This window comes from Porites lutea, chromosome 12 (assembly GCF_958299795.1).
Source record: "Porites lutea chromosome 12, jaPorLute2.1, whole genome shotgun sequence".
NCBI lineage: Eukaryota > Metazoa > Cnidaria > Anthozoa > Scleractinia > Poritidae > Porites > Porites lutea.
This window is the reverse complement of record NC_133212.1, coordinates 19,141,654-19,162,250: the sequence shown is the minus strand read 5'-3', so window position 1 is coordinate 19,162,250 and position 20,597 is coordinate 19,141,654. Positions and strand designations below refer to the sequence as shown.

Sequence of the window (20,597 nt, the reverse complement as noted above, 5' to 3'; positions counted from 1 at the left end):
AGCAAACCAGTCTCCGATCCGCAAACAAAAATAATTTGTAAACAAACCTTACTGATCTCTCTGTTTGCCCTATACAAACTTAGCCTGAGGTTTGCGCCTGAACGGTGACCAAAACACACAGTATCGAATGAGGCAAACTTTTTGCTTCAAATGCCAGCTAAATGCGCACTATGATAAAATAGGCCATGCGGTCGGCTAGCACGATGAACACTCTGCATGAACACTGTAAAGCTCAGTCGATTGATACCAGCTGAAAATCTTAGCAGTGTTTGAAAGAATTTAAATAGCGCTTCATCATAAAACGCTTTCATTGCAATAGTAGCGACTTATAACTATAAAGATTATTCTAAAAGAACAACGGAAAATGAAGCATAAACAGGAGCCCATCACTAAAGCAAAAATTTCGAAATTTCGGTTGCTTATCAGCAAATAAACACATTCCTTCCGAGTCGTTGCGTCGGGTGTTCCGCAAAAAACAAACGTGATCGAGTTCAACACATAAAGAAACCAGACAATAAACGGAACATCCAGGCAACAATTTATTTTTAAAAGATCCATTCTTAAACATTTACGCTCATACAGCAAGATACAAGAAACATTCCGAGTGAACCACATCGGTAAAGATCGCGCGGCCTGTTGTCAGTACTTTCTGGTATACGCTGACTACGGATCGGGGTCATAAATCGAATGCCTCTTAAAACGTTTCATGTTCGATGGATTCTTTCCTCAAACCTCACACCACTTTCTGTACAATAAAAGATTGCTGGGTTTTCTCCTTCTGATTCCAGGCACTTGAGAGAGTAATATGGCGTTTAGAACTTCCAGAATGGACCAAATAGCTCTTGAACACTGATGTAATAGCTTTCTCTGGCGTCTCAGAGTCGATGGAAGAAGATTCTTTCACCAAAGGCCAATCTTGAAAAAAGGTCCGCCAGACCAGAAATCAAGATGCCGCACATGCGCAGAAGCGTGTCACAGTCCCTTTCAACGTGTTTAAGTTCTGACCAAATTATCCTTTCTTGGCTTTCAGCCACCCATCAGCCACTAAGGAAAACTTACAGTTGATGAATTAACAGCAGCACGTTCATGGGATGAATTGGTTTGAGTTTAATTCGTTTCAGTTCCGTTAAGTGAATCAGGACTTTCTAGCGCTTCTCTGTAGAGAAACACTTTGTGGAGAAAGGTTTACAGCCTCAGTTAGTGCGGGAATTCGATTCCATTTTTTGTTTTCTGTCATATTTAGTTTAGAGGAAAGATAGATAGATAGATAGATAGTTTATTAATAACTGATTTGTAACTAAAAGTTGAATTATACGATTATTTACAAAGAATTGAATATTGATAGTTACATTAAAAAGACTACAAGTGATTTAAAACAGCAAATAAGGACACTATATATATGTTCTAAAAAAAATATATAGAAAAGGTTTAAAAAATCTACTAAAACCGTTCAAGCCTTAAGGGCGTTAAAGGTAATAAAACTACTACGAAACCTGTTCGTCTTAAAAGCTGGCTTAAACTTCCGCATATTTCTTAGGTTAAAGGTACATGTGTTGCGAGCAGGAAGAAGTTCATGGAGCTTGTTCTGTTCGTTCTGTAAAACATCCTTAAATGTTGTTTAATGTTGTTCTGTTTGCGTCGCCAGTTAAATACAGAAGTTAAAGTTTCAGCCGTCTCCGTGCTCAAGTCTCAAAGTCATTCGTCAGCGACAAGGGAAAGTCATAGACGATGGAAGAGGATTTTTTCACTAAAGGCCAATCTTTAAAAAAGGTCCGCCAGACCAGAAATCAAGATGCCGCACATGCGCAGAAGCGTGTCACAGTCCCTTTCAACGTGTTTAAGTTCTGGCCAAAGTATCCTTTCTTGGCTTTCAGCCACCCATCAGCCACTAAGGAAAACTTACAGTTGATGAATTAACAGCAGCACGTTCACGGGATGAATTGGATTGAGTTTAATTCGTTTCAATTCCGTTAAGTGAATCAGGACTTTCTAGCGCTTCTCTGTAGAGAGACACTTTGTGGAGAAAGGTTTACAGCCTCAGTTAGTGCGGGAATTCGATTCCACTTTTGTTATCTGTCATATTTAGTTTAATGATGTTATGTTTGCGTCGACAGTTAGATACGGAAGTTAAAGTTTCACCCGTCTCCGTGCTCAAGTCTCAAAGTCACTCGTCAGCGACAAGGGAAAGTCATAAACTGAACTGACAGCACGTCTATATGACAAAAAGCTATAATTAATTATCATATCATATCCGCTCAGCCACATGATAAATCTCTGAAGTTTTAATTGTAGTCTCATTCGGTGTATCACGACTTAGCAATTGCTGCAGGGAACTTCCAAGCTTCTAACGCAAAACATTTTGAGCCTACAAAACAAAGAGCATTGGCAAAAAGGTACGCAATTGCAAGTAATGAGCCTTGTTCGATCTGTAGTTACGTCTTGTAATACTTTTACTTATTTTTCCAGCCTGTGTACAGGCTCTCTGTTTGAGGAAGGGGTGAAAAAATCGCGAGGAGAGAGAAGGGAAAGGGTGAGAGCTTGGGACCGTCGTTAAATAATTGCTTGTAAACAGGTCTTTTGATCTTTAACATGGCGTCTTCTGGCGCTTGACTGATGAGCTTTTTTAGCCGCAATGAATGTTCTTGAATCAGAGGGCAAATCACGCCGACCAGAAACAATAACCGCAGAAAATCAATATGCACGTCACGACCTCTTAGTATGAAATAAGCGACAAAAATCACATTTTCTCACTTAAAACTAAACCCTCCAGAGCAGAAAAATTCATTGGAAAAAGCAGCATTTTGGCACCAGGTAAAAGTTGTGTGTTGCCTACCGACCCCTTTTTTACCCGCGAAATTGATTACATTCCAATGTATCCAAGTGACAGATAACGATCTTGCTGACAGATGATCGGCAATTACAAGACAAGAATGCGGAATAGCGGCCTCAAATGTTTGTCCACAGGCTCTCACCCTTTTCTTTCCCTCTCCTCGCGATTTTTGCTGACCCTATCCCAAAACAGAGGGCCTGTTCACAGGCTATTATTTTTCATGACATGATCTCGTCGTCAGGGGCACCCAACGCGAATGTAGTTCAAAACCACTTAAACATAGCATTGTTAAACGTATTTTAGTATTTAAACGGTAGATATAGGCATATTTTTATCCCCTAGAAATTTTTCATCTGTTCGGATTTCCTAGCTGAAAGTCTAGTGATCCGAAATTATAGGGATCAAAACTTACCTTTTCGAAAATTTCAGCCAGAAAAAAGGCTCCCGAAAATTCTAGGTGACCTTTTAAGGGTAAAAGTCCGTTAAAAATGGGCAATTATACCATTTTTTAGATGTTCGAAAATCCCAGGAGAGGCAGGCAAGCAAGAAATTTTACAACAAATGTTCCGAAAATTCTAGATCGCAAATCGTCTTCCGAACAGATATTTTCCTAAAATTATCGTTGGGTGCCCCTGCGTCGTTAGAAAAGGTATCGGCGCGCCATGTATATCTATTTATATTTCCATGTCTAAAACAATTCCCATGAATCGAAGTTCGGAACAGGCCGATTTCAACGAGTACAATGTAACGGGAAGGTGTCAGACTGGCTGCCTCTTCGCTGTGGTGTGCCGCAAGGGAGCTTTCTAAGTCCGCTTTTTTAAATGTCTTTGTGAATGGTGCAAATTACTCAGCTGGATATTCCTCCCTACGTCTGTATGCTGATGACACTACGCAATATATAGCCCATAAGAGACCCTGCACACTTGAAACGACATAGAGAGATTAACCCATTGGTTCACTGCGAATTACCTGCAGTATACGCTACTAAAACTCAGGCAATGACACTGGGGAAATCTCAGTACCCATACAATATTTTTATTGGTGACAAGTCCATCGAAATTGAACGAATTCTCAAAATTGGATCGGGATTTGTCCTTGAAGCCCCATGTTGCAATCATGCTGAAAAAAGCGTATGCTAAGATAGCCGCACTACGGAGAATTAAGCGCTTAGTTCCTTCAGACGTAATGATTTCTCTTTTTAAAGCCTACGTGTTACCGCATTTAGAATTCGGCTATCTATGACTTTTGCCTTGCAATGGCTGCTATGGTCACGCTTGAGCAAAGACGTACCCTGCCATAGCTTATTCTTTTTTTCAAGTGTTTTAAACTAGATGGCCCAAATTATATCTCCCGATTTTCTAGACCTCGATTCATTATTTACAGCTTACGAGGCAGTGGCTTAAATATTGTGCAGCCTCCATATAACAACCTCGTCCCCAGGGCTTTTCCCTTAAAAAATGGGTGGGCCCCACCCATTTTTTAAGGGAAAAGCCCTGGGGACGAGGTTGTCCATATAGCCCCCTCGTCATGGACAACTCCTATTTGTACATGATTGCCCACATATGGAATCGTTTACCAGATGTCGCCAAATCCTCGACCACTTTAGCACAATTTCGTGCTCGCCTGAATAATGTTAAATTCACAGGGCGCCAGTGTACAAACTGTATATAATTTTATCTATTTTACATTTTTACATACTCTTGGGTAGGTTTATATTTTATATATATTTTTTAGTAATTTAACTAATTTAAAGTTAGGATTAGTCCATTTTAAACAATTTTTAAATGCATGCAGTTAGGCTTTTTTTTAAATTATTAAAAAAAAATAGTTTCTTAAAAATTTTCCCAAAATTACGATGTACTTAGTAGTTAGGTTTTATATACTTGTATATGCATATCCACATTTCATCTTGTTTTGTACTTTTAGTTTGTCGAGCTTTTTAACATGAGCCTCTGGCTCGGAAGATTGTGCAAACACTTCCCACGTTCTTCGACATTAAATAAATTATTATATTCTATTCTATCCCGAAACATTTTCGGCTCCAGGCTGGAACCTAAAGGTCAACGCGCAGAGTTTAGCGCACTGAAAGAGAAGAAAACCGGATGGCCTTAAAAAATAGCCTCCCCGCAGACGTCCTTTCGGGTTCGTTTGTCACGTATTCATTTCTCTGAATGCGTGACGAACGAACCCCAAACGACGTCTGCGGGGAGGCTACTTAAATAAAGACTGAAATCGAATTTAGCACATTATAACATTGTATAACTGCAATAAATCGGCGGGGGCCAAGCTGGAAGTCTACAACTAAGTGCTCAACGGTGTAGGATTAGGCGTTGCATGATAGATTATGCTCGAGAATCAGTGTTACAGAGAAAAAAAATCAACTGTTTGTCTGCCTGTTGTCACATTCGTGGAGCCTACTTGTAGGTCCTGGACCCTTTCCAACTCGACGCATGCGCATAACAAGCTCGGTTACCCAAGATGGTGTCTGCATGCTGGTCGTTAATTGTTTCAGTTTTTATAGTTGTCAGACAATGAATTATGTACTTCCTAGAAGTAAATGACAATGCATTGTTATTGAGGGTTTGTTTTTACCAAATTTAAAGTAAAAAGAAGAAGTATAATTTCTGTACTGTTTTCTAAAATTAGCATATTTTACCAAAACTTGCATAATTAGTGGCATAATTTTAGAAATACACGAGCACTGGTAGTAGCATATTATGCTACTTTTACGGGGACAATCTATCAAAGCCTATCTAGGGGCGCGTTTTTTTGAGAAAATCCAAATCCGGATTTCCGAATCCAAACACGGATTTTTCGTTTTTTTTGGCAAATCCAAAAACGGATCATGAATCCATAAAATCCACTCTCTGTGAGTGGATTCTTCGGATCAAATCTAAATCCGGATTTTTGAGATTTACAATCTGAGCGTTTTTTTGGGAAAGGATTCGAAAAAAGTATTTTTGACATTGTAACTGAACTTATGTTGCTGACCCCTTAACTTTGAGCCATTAGTTACATATCATTCCATGTTTGCTATCTATTTACATTCGTAGACTGTTTTGAAATCCTTACTTGTTGTGTTTTTTTTTTGCACATATGTAGTGTCTGCTTACGCTGGTTTATTTTTCAAGTAACTAAAAAAAAACGGTTCATCGGCTTCAGTTTTAAATTGTTATAATTTTACTATCCTTAGGAGAGTAACACAATCCTGGCCAAAACGTTTGGGACACTGTATTTAAGGTTAGGGAAATGCAATTCAACTTTACCCCAGCCCTCCCCTCCCCCCTGGACAGTTAAGTGTTGGGTGTCACAAGTCAAAAACACCTTTAACATATCTTGTACACGTTAAGGATCCCAACGTTGTTCGGGAAGGGGACGGGGGAGTTGGGAGGAAAATCTTGTTAAGGTCGTGTTTATGAGTGCGCCATTGCTGGTTAGCTGCAAATTCCATAGAGAACGCGTGAAAAAGGGGAGGTGTCCCAATACCTTTTGAACAGGATTGTAGGTTTCTAAAGAGGAGGAAGAAGCAGATTGACAACTACAGGAAACGATTCAAATTGTTTCTAGATAGAACCATAGTCAGGGTCAGTCAGACGTGAGATCATCAAAGTCCTGGAAATTGATTCAGAATTGACTCCTCTTTGTGTTACTTTATTTAGCTCAAGTAAATCTACCCGACATGCCTTTCCAGGCACAAATTAACCGTATGAACGAGGACTTTCGAGAGCAAAACGAAAGACTGAAGCAACTCAAGGAACTGGACCTTTTCGTTTTGGAAAATTCCTTCCGAGAAAGCACTTTGGGGCAGATTCATAGCTATAGCGTCGAAAACAGATGGAAAATGTACAATGAGGTGAGCCAGTCCTATCTGAAAATTTGTTATATGATTACTCTATAAAGTGTTTAAAAGAACAAAATTTGGAGACTGGAAGAGCGTGATATGATGTTCGCTTGTTAAGAACTTCAACTTAATGTGTTTCTTTTCTTCTCTTCCCCCTCGATTTCGTTAGTTTTCTGAATCTGCCTCTTCCTTCTCCTCCTCTTTTTGCATTTCCTTCTTGTCTCATGTTCTCTTTTTCTGTCCCTCATCCTCTTCTACTTCTCCCAGTCTCCTCCAACCCTTTGTCCTTTCTTCAAGGCGTTTCTTCTTCTCCTCCTGCTCCTCCACTTTCTGCTTCATCTTCTCCTAATTCTGCTCCTTCTTCTTCTTTCATCTTCCTCCCTCCTCTCTTCCCCTCCTACCCCCTCCTTATGACTCCCACCTTTCTCTTCTTCCTTCCCCACCCTTCTTTTTTACCTTTTCCTTCTCTTTCTTCTTCTTTTTATCCATATCCGCTGACAATTATCACATGACCATCTCGCGGGCTCAGATGAAAGACCAGTCGTTTTGCCCCTACATATAAGCTGATATAATATGTCACTCTTGCCTACTAATAATTCCCACCGCTACTCCCAGAAACTAGCCTTACAAAACAAAAAATTGGAACGCCCTAATTCCACAAGTTTTTGTTTCGTTTTTCATCTACAGGTGAAAAAAGTAGGCTTCCAGAATATCATCCTCGCATCGTTTAAGCACAACACCCGTCTGGAAGACACATTCTGTCGTCAACTTAAAGAAAAAGGAGAAGACTTCAGTAAATTTTTTGCCTTCACGGAGTTCATTGAATCTGTCGACAAAGATAGAGCTCCCGATACAGTAACTGTTCCCATTGGTTTACAAAAAATGAAAGAGTATGGCATCAAACATCCCATTATTGAGGTTGACTTAGTCCACAGTGGCATCAACTACAAGAAGTTTCTTTCTGAAGATATCAACAAGCTTCTGTCTCATCGAATGAGGTGGGTGAGAGAAAATCTTTCCAAGGATTCCCGAATATTCATCAACCTGCGAGACTTTCCACAGAGTATGCTGAGGAAGCCTGAACGAATTTTCCAAGTGGTCCATTACTTGTCGTCTTTGCCCCCAAGTGAGCGTCCCCTTGGTCTGATGTACGAAGAACCAACTGGCGAGTCCATGCCACAAGAACTCGCTGCCTGGACGGCGGCGGTTCGTAGAGAGATGAACGACTGTTGTTGGAAGGAAGGTAAGCTATTGGTGCATGTCCACGAGCAATGGGGAATGGCTGACTGCACCGCGTTGGAGTGTCTTGCCAGGGGAGCAGATGGTATTTGGGCGAGTTTGATTAAAGAAGGGGGCGCTACTGGTCACGCCTCCTCTAGCGTGACCATAATGAACTTGGTCCGTCTTGGAAATGAAAAGGTTTTACAACAGTTTAACTGCAGGTACCTTCGTAAAGCCGCTCAAGAGGTCACTAGGATCATCACTGGGTTGGAACCTCATTCAACACAGGTTGTGTATGGTGAGAGAGCCCTTGATATGGTACTCGGAGTTCCCCATTTGCAGCCATACAAGCAAGAATTTGATGTTGCCAAGTTCTTTGGAGAAGTGCCTACAATACGAATACCTACCATGGCCACACCTAAAATGATCGCTGAAAGACTAAAACATTTGTTCGGAGAGGATCCACAGTTCACGGAAGAAATAGGTATGAGAATGAAAGAGGTCATGCTGGAAGATCTGCACAACAACAGGAAAGAGGAATACATGAGCGCAGTTGGTCTTGCAGTTCTATTTGACCGGTCTGGTGGCCAACTAACCGCCAAGATGAGCGACATGATTGCAGCACATGTTCCAAACGAGGCTCACGGTGAAGAATTGATCAACGAAATTCGGCAAATGTGGAATGAGTGGGATCTTAGAGAGGAATCCAAAAGAGATGACGAGCTTGAGTTCGATTCATTTTACAACGGCTTCATGGCGCCCTACTTTAGCTTCTATAGATGCGAAGACATCACAAAGCACGCATTGAAGGCGATCGACATAGATGGGGACAGCAGAGTGGATTGGAAAGAGTTTGTACTGTACCTCAAGTGGGCCATACGTCAGTATCCTCGGTCAATGACCGTAAAAGAGCTCCTGTTCATTGCTTTTCGAAAGGGCATCATTCCGGTCATGCAGGATGTGGTCACTTTGCAAAACACGGAAAAAAGAATCAATTCCGAAAAAGCCTAAACAAAAACGAAAGGTTCAAAAAATCTCCAAAAGGATTTCTAGTTTGATATGCACTATAACTTAGATTTTGATATTTTCATTCAAAATTAGCGTTTTAAAACGAGGTAATATTCAAATCGTGGTTCACCTTGAATAGAAGAAATCAAATGGAAGAATTATTTTCCTGCGTTTAAATGTATACCTTTTACATGTCAGACTTCACTTTTACTAGTGGACAAATTTTATCTTTAAAACCCTTTAATACGGAGCCCAGGAAGTGCCATGCAAATTTTGTGCTCGATTTCTCCTTTCTCGACTTTTTTCTGGCATTTAAGTTTTTATCCCGACTTTTTTCACCGCTGATCACATACATTAAAGCCTCATTCATGGGTAGAAGTGCTTCAGGAGACATGGCCAGGTTTGATTCTTGGCTTTGTAACTATTTTGTTTATCGCTGAAAATGTAATAGCGTACAGTTTGACCTCCCTACCTTCCTGTCTTACAACAAGGCAATACTGAGCCAGGAAATGTTATTGGGAGCTACTACCATTTGAGAATGAATTTCAGAGATCTTGCTGCCTGTCGGGTTAACCCATTGTTTTTATATAAAGTATTTGGCATTTGAAGAGCATTTTTAATATTCCTGGTCTTGGAAGGCAAGGAAACCGTAGTAACCCCAAGAGGTTGTTTTCGATGCAAAGAGATAGCTTTGCGTGGTAGTGAAAGTCAGGGACTGCGTACCTTGTAAGGTTGTGGGGAAGAAGCGGGGAGGGGCGGGGGTGGGGGGTGTAATCCGAACCCGTTAAGGGTCTGCATTCATAGGGGAGAGAAGGTAGGAGGCATGATACCTAGCTAAAAGGACCGTTACATTTTCGCCTGTAATTCTGTTTAAAATTACTCCCATTTTTCTCTGCATGAATTGTTGTTTGACTTTTTAGAGCTTAAGTGTTATCGTTTCATGATACCAAGAGAGAACTGCTCATTACCATTAATACCGGTATTTGAAAACGGTACCGGTGATTTATTGCGAAGAAAAAGGCGAAAACATAAATGAGGATTAACAGCGATAAAAAGGGCGAGAACGTCTAAGACAACGTATTTTGGAAACTTGAACAGAACTGTTAATGAATGTTACAACCTTGAAATCCACAAATGTATTTCTAACACAGGCTCTTACGAAAAAGTGACTAAATTGATTATTTTGAAAAGGTGTTATATGCTCATTGTCTGAATAAATTATTAGTTGAATTGAGTTGAATAAATTAAGCGTTAACTTTAAGAGCAATTGTCAAAACAATGTACTAAAATAACAACAACTGTGTTTGAGCTGCGTGTAGGATGTTTGGGTTTGAGCGGATGAAGCAAGGGATGGTCAATGAAGTTGGAAGCTATTTTACCAACGTAGACACTTTGGATAATTAGGTTCATCCTGAGCACTTTGAGACTGAAACAATTTTAATTTTTCCAATCTGCCATTCACACGTTTTCCTAGCTCAGCATTGCCATTGCCTTGTTGTAAGATAGGAAGGTACGGAGGTCAAACTGCATGGTATTACATTTCCAGCGATAAATAAAATAGTTACAAAGCAAAGAATCAAGCCTGGCCAAGTCTCTAAGCGATTCTACCCATGAATGAGCCTTTGATGTATATAATGAGCTGTGAAAGAAGTCGAGAAAAAAGTCGGGAAAAAAGTCGGGAAAAGAGTCGAAAAAAAGAGTCGGGAAAAAAGTCGAGAAAACAGTCGGGAAAAAAATCGGAAAAAAAGACGGGAAAAAAGTCGGGAAAAAACTTTAAAGGCGAGAAAAAAGTCGGGAAAAAAACTTGAAGGCGAGAAAAAAGTCGGGAAAAAACTTGAAGGCGAGAAAAAAGTCAGAAAAAAACGCCGTTTAATTGGAAGCCTGAAGGCTAGCGTGATTTTACGGTCTTGTTTACGAAGTTTGCGTTTATGAAGACCTTTGAAGAATTCCTGATCTAATATAGTAAGCAATCCTTGTATAAATGTCTGATTAATTTGTCTTGTCCTGCTGACCGGTATTACCGAAGAAAATAGTATCGGTCAACGGGACATCCTTTTCAGCGATAAATAAAATAGTTACAAAGCCAAGAATCAAGCCTGGCACGTCTCTAAGCGCTAATCTACCCATGAATGAGCCTTTTTTTGTATATGATGAGCGGTGAAAGAAGTCGCGAAAATGTCGGGAAAAAAGTCGGGAAAAAACGTGAAGGCGAGAAAAAAGTCAGAAAAAAACGACGTTTAATTGAAAGCCTGAAGGCTAGCGTGATTTTACGGTATTGTTTACGAAGTTTGCGTTTATGAAGACCTTTGAAGAATTCCTGATCTAATATAGTAAGCAATCCTTGTATAAATGTCTGATTAATTTGTCTTGTCCCGCTGACCGGTATTACCGAAGAAAATAGTATTGTTCAACGGGACATCCTAAATTTATAGCAACATTTGTTGGCATGTACATCGCCTTTAGCTTTCATTGTTCAACTGTGTTGTAGAACTTGATTTCTGTAGCTTTCTACAAGCTTAGATTAACTCTATAAGAATATTTTTGTTCATAAAAGTGGCCTTCTCCTTTTGACCGGTATTACCGAAGAAAAAAGTACCGCCTAGCGGGACAGCCTGAGTTATAGCAACACTTGTGAGGATGTATATCATATCTGGCTTTTTTATTGTTAAACGATGATACAGAGCTTGCTTTCTGTAGGTTTCTACAAGGCCACGGTAACTAAACAGGAATGCTTTTATTCATGATAAATGCCTTGTTCTTTTGGCCTGTATTATCTAAGGAAATAGTACCTTCTATCAGGACATCCCAAATTATGTCAGTAGTTCTTGCATGTAAGCTTATATAACACGCATCTTTTTATTGTTACATTGTAATACAGACCTTGCTTTCTGAAGGTTTCTTCCTACCAGCAGGGAACAGTTGAATAAAGATAATTTTATTCATTCCTTGTTGTTGTTATCACCCAAGAATGTCCACCCAGGGGACACTCTAATGAGTGGGGAATACCCAGGTATACCAGAGATGGGGAAGTGCAAAAAGCTTTTTCTGGTTTGACATTTAAAAACAAGGCCAACTGAACAGAAGTGATTTTATTCTTGAAAATTGTCTTGTCCTTTTGAATGGTATAAGTTAAGGAAATAGTACCACCCAGCGGGACATCTGTTGTTATTTCCTGTCCTCGCTTTTTGTGTGTTGTTTGGATGCAAAGTATAACTCAGCAATTAAATGTTGCCGACAGTTGGCTGTACTCTCTGACTGGCACTGCACAGAAAAATCGAGCAAAATCGTAAAATCGTGGCCACAGCTCAAAAACCTACCCTACCCTCATCTTCAGTCTGTAATAAGGTTTTAAGAGCGGCTCCGCGTAAATATCAACTAGGCGTGGAAATAGTCAAAAGATGACCTGGCCTCAAACTCAGCCAGAATAAAGCCCTATGGGCCCTAGTTACAAAATCGTTGGTTTAAGTACGATCGAGTGAATAATATTTCTTTAACGAATTTTTCTCTTCCCGAGGCCTAAAATGGGCAAAAATCATGCGAAATTAGAGTCATATTCAGTAACTCGTACATTTTAAAATAAAGTTGGCTGCTAAAATATAACGACACTTCATATTTTTTCTATCTTTCTCTATAATTTTAACTGATTAGTTCGCCATTTGGTCAACAACAGATTTTTCAAAAATTTTTCAAAGTTGTTGACTCAAAATCGCTTAATCAACCGTCAAAATTTAGCACTTTTTCACGAGCTAAAAAAGCGGATTGGTACATGGCTTTGAACACCAAGGCTTGTAATTTGGGAAAGAGGGAAGAAATTCTTCCATGCTGTGCGCTAAAACATTTATGAAATAAAACTAGCTTTGGGACTGTATCTTTTGTAACTAGTTAAAGAAACGAATAACTTTTCCCCCTGTTTTTCCTCGGGGGGCGCTGTGCACTTCTTTTATTTCATCTGCTGTTTATAATGACTGTGTTTCAAGTTTGGAACCAGAGTACGAGTAGTCCCCCATTTTTCCTCAGGGATAGTAGAGCGAGCGAAACGCGAGCGCGCATGAAAATCACCCCACGCGAGAAAAGGCTAGCTCAGAACGTGCATCTATAGCTAGCAATTGGTGTGTTCGAATTACCGAATGCTGTAGAAAGAATATCAAATGGAACCAAAGCAGTGGCGGATCCATTGGGATGGTCCGGGGCTCCGGACCCCCCCCCCCCCCCCCACCCCGCCCATCAGACCTGATACTTGTTTGAGACTAAAATCCTTCTTATAACGATAGGATGGCTGAATTTTTAATGAAACGCGTGTTGTATTTTGCCACTAAACTAAATTCCAGGGATATTCATAAATGTGATTGTCTTTGGGTACCCTCCTATGATCTGTTCGCCTCTGCTCGCAAAGCTGCATTTCCCGCGCCAAAGGCGACTGGCTTTCACAGATTGAGAAACACGTAGTCGTCTCTGCCTTCTCCGTGACTAGTAGGAGGGGGTGTGGGGGAAAAGTAATTTGTCACAAAAAAGTTCAACAGTCCTTTCTAAACCAAAATTTGGACCTCCCCCCACCCCAATGAAAAATGCCTGGATCTCCCCCTGCAAAGATGTTACTCTGAGTTCGGAGCCAATCAAGGCTTATGCTGGCGCGTGCAAGTAAATCAATTTTTTTCGAGTTATATTAGAGGCTCACTTGTAGGACGAAAAACAGTATAATTTTATGAAATATGAAAATGTGTATCCTAGAGGGACAAGAGACATATTTTTTGCGAGCCTTTCTAATCATCGGTTTCCTGTGGTTCGGTGGTTCCTTGTGTTGAAACATCCCGACTTAAAGCCAACAACAGGGAATGATCCGGATCTCCAAAAAAGATTTGGTTAAGTTGAAAGGACAAAATCAAAGCAATTGATCGGCTAAAAGAGAAAAGAAAGCCACTACAAACAAAATCAAGGATCAAAATCAAGGATTGACATGGATGAAGACGGCAGAGTGGATTGGAATGAGTTTGCACTCTACCTCAAGTGGGCCATTCGTCAGTATCCTCAGACAATGACTGCAGAGGAGCTCCTGTCCATTGCTTTTCGCAAGGGCATCATTCCAGCCATGCCGAGGACGTGGTCATTTCGCAAAAAACGGAAAAAAGAATCATTCTCGAAAGACCTGGGCAAAGACGAAAGGTTAAAAAAAAACCAAGAAAGATTTCTAGTTTGATATGTACCATAACTTAGATTTTGATATTTGCATTCAAAATCAGCGCTTTAATGCAGGGTAAAATTCAAATTGATGTTCGCCTTAAATAAAAAAGAAAAAGAAGGTACTCACCTGCGTTTTTGACTTCAGATTTACTATCATAAAAATAAGGATAGACAGTATCGATCTTATTGTTCCCACCTTAAATATAGTAGCCTTCACATGTTTATCTTCGAGAATAAGAGAGAGGAAGTGATCACAGTCTCGAAAAACGATATGTATCGACAAACACAAATTGCTTTCTGCTTTTACTGGTAAGCTCCAATATGTATCTTCCGTTGTGAAATGACGTTAGTTTGCCAAGATTTCAAACATTGCTTGTTCCAGTTTAAAATGAAGTTTAGAACTTTAAAATCGCGAAATTTAATGCCCCTTTTTCCAAAGTGTTTAGTTGTTAAAATCGCGAAATTAAGTACCAATAAGACACAAGAATTTCTTGCTGGACAAGTAACCTTTCGAGGTCACTTGCCCAAAATAGAAAGGTCCAGGAAAGCCATCTTTTAACTAAATCATTCAATAACACAAACAAGTACTGGTCTCAGGCAGGCAAAATGTGAGAGCTGTTTGGCCAAGGGACAAGCCTGAATGCCAACTTTTTTTGTAGCTTTGTACTAGTGTGAAGTTTGTAATTTATATCTTAAGTGATTTGCTTAGTACGCTAATATTCAGATATAACTTGAGATAACATCTTTTGGCTTGAAATGGCAAGATTTTTGTGAGCTCGCACACCCCTCTAAAAGTTTTCCCGTCACCGCTTTTTCTAGTAGCAAAATAATACGTTTACTAGAAATACTAAACACCCTGAAGTCATAATTATTATCTTGATCGAATGATAGGTCAATACGTAAAAAAACGTTAACTTAGAGGTCACCCAAAAATTATTTGACCAGTCGCACTACTAAGGCAACCATGACATTAAAGCAAAATTGAACAGTTGCAATATCAAGCTAATATCATGAGTTCAGCCATTAAAATACAGAACAAAACAAATTTATCAAGACCTCAAAAAGCTCTTGAAATTATCTCACACTTTATCAGTGTTAAGCTGAGATATAACGCAGTTTCAACTGAGTGTGGTACACACAAAATGACTTTCATCCAATCAAAAACGCCGCAGCCAATCAGATTTGCCAATCACAACTTAATCGATGAAGTAGCTAATGCGAAGCGCGGGAAAAGCGCGCGATTGCCTTCGGTTTTCCCTCTTATTGGGTGAGCAAGTCGCACAAGATTGTTTCTCAACGCAAAACAAAGCAATGGGGGAATTGTTTTCGGTACTTATTGAAAGTATTCGGTTTTCAATTGTCACAAATTCCCACGTTCGTTCAAAACACGACACAAACACTTTTCAGTTCGTAAATCCTCGACATCTGCGGTCCATGGAGGGGCGGTGCGTCCACAAAGAAACCAAATTTATAACCAAATCAACTTTCTCCTCGAAACAGTTCAGCTTCTCTTCCAAACTCAAGAAATACTCACGGCATCCCTCTCTAAGCTCTCTCAGCTGCGTGTTAAGTCCTCTTATCTCCTCATCTTGTTTCTCCAAAGCGCTCTGCACGTTCTGTACGTAGCCTTGATGATGAGATCATCAAGTCACATTATTATAAATGATAAAATAAAAGTCGAACATTCCTTTGGCGGTCTTTAAAAATCCTCGCTATCTAAGCCCCGTTATTACGCAAATCAAATTGGATGACGTCCTTGCTAAATGACTAGCTAAATTTAATAGCTGTACAATATCGCTTAATCGCTTGACGAAGCCAAAGTTATTGTTTTAGTTTTTATAAATCAGTCAAGTAATCGGAATTTGGCACGCTTTTTAAAGACTAGTTACAGCGGAAAAAATAGCTTCGGAACGGGCGTATTAAAACCTTCCGGGCTTCAACCAAGGCGAAGAGATTCATGATCTGCGTCAGGAAAAAAAATATTGGCGAGTTGCAGTTTGTCAGTGTTAAAAATAAAATCAGATGACGCAAATTACTCAATATTTAAAACAATGCTTTAAAACGATACCTCGTTAAAATACTATTTACACGTTAGTTAAACTTAGTTCCCAGTTGAAGTTCCACGGAGATACGCGCTCAACCTCCTTGATATGGACGAGAAAAGCGGCCTATTCTGCTTTGAACACTTAGTAAATTTTCTTGATTATTTTTCTGGCATACATATATTGGTCTGGAATTTCTTTCACTTGGGATAACTTTAAACCATAAACTTGCCTTTTCAGGAATTTTGAGGTTGCCCATAAATGAAGAATGTTGTCCACTTTGAATATTTACAAGATTTAAAACATGATGTCACAGAATTACTGATCACAGTGCAATATTCGCTGATGCCATCATACTTAAAACCACCTTTGGCAAAAGAACATAAAAAGGTTTGCAGGGACTACCTTATGAAGTTCAGAGAAGTATTTCCAGACTTGGGCATCGCTTTGTTTAACGTAAGCGTAGAAACTGCATGTCTGAGTTGAGATGAGTGTGATATCTAGGGTCCATGATGAAATCTTACGCTTCCTCTTTCCATCTCTTAAGGTGATGTTGCACGGGACGAGTTGCAAGGAAGATTTTTAGCAAAACACAGCGTTGCTACATTGTTGCGAATGGTTACAAATATATTGTTCGAGCATTGCAACGCAGTGTTGTGCAAAAAATCGTCGTTGCGAATCGTCCTGTGTAAAGCATCGCGCTGCCCTTCCTGCTTGTTTGCAATGTGTTTCATAAAAAAGTGCAGAGTGTTGCAAATTTGTGGATAAAGGTTCAAAGTCGTCAAGAATTTTCGAAAGTTTTCGCGATGTGTTAAGACTAAGGTTTGCTGCACGCAACGATTCAATTGTTCTTATAGCACCACAGTCAGATGTTCGATCAACTCGGTCATGATTGATTCTTCTTTTTATTCCTTTTTTTAAGCTGATCAAGTAGATCTACCCGGCATGCCTTTCCAGGCACAAATTAACCGCATGAACGAGGACTTTCGAGAACAAAACGAAAAACTGAAGCAGTTAAAGGAATTGGACCTTTTCGTTTTAGACAATTCCCTTCGAGAAAGCACTGTGGGACAACTTCGAGGCCATACCATCGAAAACAAATGGAAAATATACAATGAGGTGAGCCAGTCTTATGTCTGACTGTATGATATGATTACTCTTTAGTGAATACAATTTGTAAATTGAAGGAGTTCTGTTCCTTTTCTCAGTTCTCTTGCTCCTCCGTTTCCTCTATCTGCCTCTTCCTCCTCATCCTTTTGCCTCTCCCTATCTGCCCTTTCCTTCTTGTCTCCCGTTCACCTTTTCTGTTACTTACCTAGTCTTCTTTCCCTCATCAAGCCCCTCTTTCCTTTCCCCTTGTTCTACTCCACCTCATGCTCTCCTTCTCATTCTACCGCCTCTCAATAGCCGCTCATCTTTTTCACGATCATTCTTTCACTTCTACTTCCCCCCGTCTTCTCCCACTCTTTTTCCTTTTCTTTATCCTCTTCTCGCCCTCTTGCTCCTACACTTTCTCATTCATCTTCTCCTGATTCTGTTCCTTCTTCGTTTAAATCTTTTCCCCTCCACTTCCTTGCCTTCCTTTCCCCTCTTTGTGCCCCCACTCTTCTCTCCTTAATCTTCTCCTCCTCCTTCTCCACCCCTCTCTTTCCCCTTTTCCTCTTTTTCTTTTCTTTCTCTTTCTTCTGCATCTGCTTCCTCTTCGTCTCCCCGAGCCACTTCCCATCGATCTCCTTCTATTATCCATACTCTTCTTCTCCTCTCTCTTCTGTCATTCTTGCTATTAATTCCATCCACTCCAAACATTACAAAACAAGAACGGGAACGCCCTAACTCCACAATTTTTTGTTCGTTAATATTCAACCGTAGGTGAAGAAGGTAGGCTTCCAGAATATCATCGTCGCATCGTTTAACCACATGACCCGTCTGGGGGACACATTCTGTCGTCAACTTAAAGAAAAAGGAGAAGACTTCAGTAAATTTTTTGCCTTCACGGAGTTCATTGAATCTGTCGACAAAGATAGAGCTCCCGATATTGTAACTGTTCCCATTGGTTTCAAAAAAATGAAAGAGTATGGCATCAAACATGCTATTATTGAAATTGACTTGGTCTACAGTGGAATCGACTACAAGAAGTTTCCGCCCGAAGATATCAACAATCTTCTGTGTGATCGAATGAGGTGGGTGAGAGAAAATCTTTCCAAGGATTCCCGCATATTCATCAACCTCCGCGACTTTCCAGAGAGTATGCTGAGGAAACCTGAACGAATTTTTCAAGTTGTTCATCACTTGTCCTCTTTGCCCTTAAGTGAGCGTCCCTTTGGTCTGATGTACGAAGAACCAACTGGCAAGTCCATGCCACATGAACTCGCTGCCTGGACGGCGGCGGTTCGTAGAGAGATGGACGATTGTTGTTGGAAGGACGGTAAGCTATTGGTGCATGTCCACGAGCAATGGGGAATGGCTGACTGCACCGTGTTGGAGTGTCTTGCTAGGGGAGCAGATGGTATATGGGCTAGTTTGATTAAAGAAGGCGCCTTCGTCGGTCATGCTTCCTCCAGCGTGACCATAATGAACTTGGTCCGTCTTGGAAATGAAAAGCTTTTGCAACAGTTTAACTGTACATACCTTCGTAAAGCCGCTCAAGAGATCACTAGGATCACAACTGGGTTTGAACCCCATTCAACGCAGGTTGTGTATGGTGAGAGAGCCCTTGATATGGTTCTCGGAATTCCCAACTTGAAGCCAGACAAGCAAGAATTTGATGTTGCCAAGTTCTTTGGAGAAGAGCCTCCAATACGAATAACTACCATGGCCACACCTAAAATGGTGGCAGAAAGACTTAAGCATCTATTTGGAGAGGATCCCCAGTTCACGGAGGAAATAGGCATGAGAATGAAAGAGGTCATGCTGGAGGATCTACACAACAACAGGAAGGAAGAATACATGAGCGCAGTTGGTCTTGCAGTTCTATTTGACCGGTCTGGTGGCCAATTAACCGCTAAGATGAGCGACGTGATCGCAGCGGATGTTCCAAACGAGGCTCACGCTCAAAGATTGATCAACGAAATCCGACAGATGTGGGATGAGTGGAATCTTAGAGAGGAATTCAAAGGAGATGACGAGCTTGAGTTCGATTCATTTTACAATGGCTTCATGGCGCCCTATTTTAGCTGCTATAGGTGCGATGATACCAGGCGCGCTTTGAAGGCGATTGACATGGATGAAAATGGCAGAGTGGACTGGAATGAGTTTGCACTCTACCTCAAATGGGCCATTCGTCAGTATCCTCAGACAATGACTGCAGAGCAGCTCCTGTCCACTGCTTTTCGCAAGGGCATCATTCCAGCCATGCAGGACGTGGTCATTTCGCAAAACACGGAAAAAAGAATCATTCTCGAAAGACCTGGACAAAAACGAAAGGTTAAAAAAAACCCTAGGAAGATTTCTAGTTTGATATGCACTATAACTTAGATTTTGCTATTTGCATTCAAAATCAGCGCTTTAATACAGGGTAAAATTCAAATTGAGGTTCGCCTTGATTAAAAAAGAAAAAGAAGGAACTCACCTGCGTTTGCAGGTATACCTTTTGACTTCAGTTTTAATATCATAAAAATAAGGATAGACAGTATCGAACTTCTTTTTTCCACCTTAAATATAGTAGCCCGGACATGTTTATCTTCGAGAGTAAGACAGAGGAAGTGATCACATTCTCGGAAAACAGTATTTACCTACTTGAGCGAAAAAAGCTCATACCCAGTAGTCCGTGACTAACTTAATGGTACTTCAGTAATTTCGCATGTTTCGCAATTGTAAAAAAAATCGCGAAATTAAAAGCACGCGAAAATTTAATACCCATGTAGAAAATTCAAATAGCAGTTGACATGTAATAGCAACGATATGTATCGACAAACACATTGTTTCTGGTTTTACTGGTAAGCTCCAATATGTATCTTCCGTTGTGAAATGACGTTAGTTTGCAAAGATTTCACACATTGATTGTTCCAGTTTATCTAATTTTGTTAAAGGTTCAGACTTTTAAAAAAAATTATAAAATAAAGTTTAGAACGCTTAAATTGCGAAATTTAAAGCCCCTTTTTCCATGTTTAGTTGTTAAAATCGCGAAATTAAGTACCAGCGAAATTAAGTACCAATAAGACACAAGAATTTCTTGCTGGACAAGTAACCTTTCGAGGTCACTTGCCCAAAATAGAAAGGCCCAGGAAAGCCATCTTTTAACTAAATCATTCAATAACACAAACAAGCACTGGTCTCAGGCAGGCAAAATGTGAGGGCTATTTGGCCAATGGATAAGCCTGACTGCCAATTTTTTTTTTATAGCTCTGTACTAGTGTGAAGTTTGTAATTTATGTCTTCAGTGATTCGCTTAGTACGCTAATATTTAGATATAACTTGAGATAACATATTTTGGCTTGAAATGGTAAGGTTTTTATTGTGAGCTCGCACACCCCTCCAA

General features: G+C 40.2%; 2 protein-coding genes across 2 annotated transcripts; both read left to right on the top strand.

Moving 5' to 3' along the window:
• The first annotated feature begins 6,334 nt into the window (after positions 1 to 6,334).
• Positions 6,335 to 8,933, top strand: LOC140921424 (uncharacterized). The gene is made up of 2 exons (XM_073371418.1): positions 6,335 to 6,683; positions 7,359 to 8,933. Exons 1-2 carry the CDS (start codon positions 6,510 to 6,512, stop codon positions 8,901 to 8,903), a joined length of 1,719 nt encoding a protein of 572 aa, XP_073227519.1. The 5' UTR covers positions 6,335 to 6,509; the 3' UTR covers positions 8,904 to 8,933.
• Positions 8,934 to 17,027: 8,094 nt separating this feature from the next.
• On the top strand, positions 17,028 to 19,813 carry LOC140921434 (uncharacterized). Its single transcript, XM_073371428.1, has 2 exons — positions 17,028 to 17,239; positions 17,990 to 19,813. Exons 1-2 carry the CDS (start codon positions 17,066 to 17,068, stop codon positions 19,592 to 19,594), a joined length of 1,779 nt encoding a protein of 592 aa, XP_073227529.1. The 5' UTR covers positions 17,028 to 17,065; the 3' UTR covers positions 19,595 to 19,813.
• Positions 19,814 to 20,597: the final 784 nt, after the last annotated feature.

Bases quoted from the DNA above. Each gene is read 5' to 3' on its own strand.
- LOC140921424 (XM_073371418.1), top strand. From the start codon at position 6,510: ATGCCTTTCCAGGCACAAATTAACCGTATGAACGAGGACTTTCGAGAG. The intron at 6,684-7,358 runs GTGAGCCAGTCC...TTTCATCTACAG, and splicing joins GATGGAAAATGTACAATGAG to GTGAAAAAAGTAGGCTTCCA.
- LOC140921434 (XM_073371428.1), top strand. From the start codon at position 17,066: ATGCCTTTCCAGGCACAAATTAACCGCATGAACGAGGACTTTCGAGAA. The intron at 17,240-17,989 runs GTGAGCCAGTCT...ATTCAACCGTAG, and splicing joins AATGGAAAATATACAATGAG to GTGAAGAAGGTAGGCTTCCA.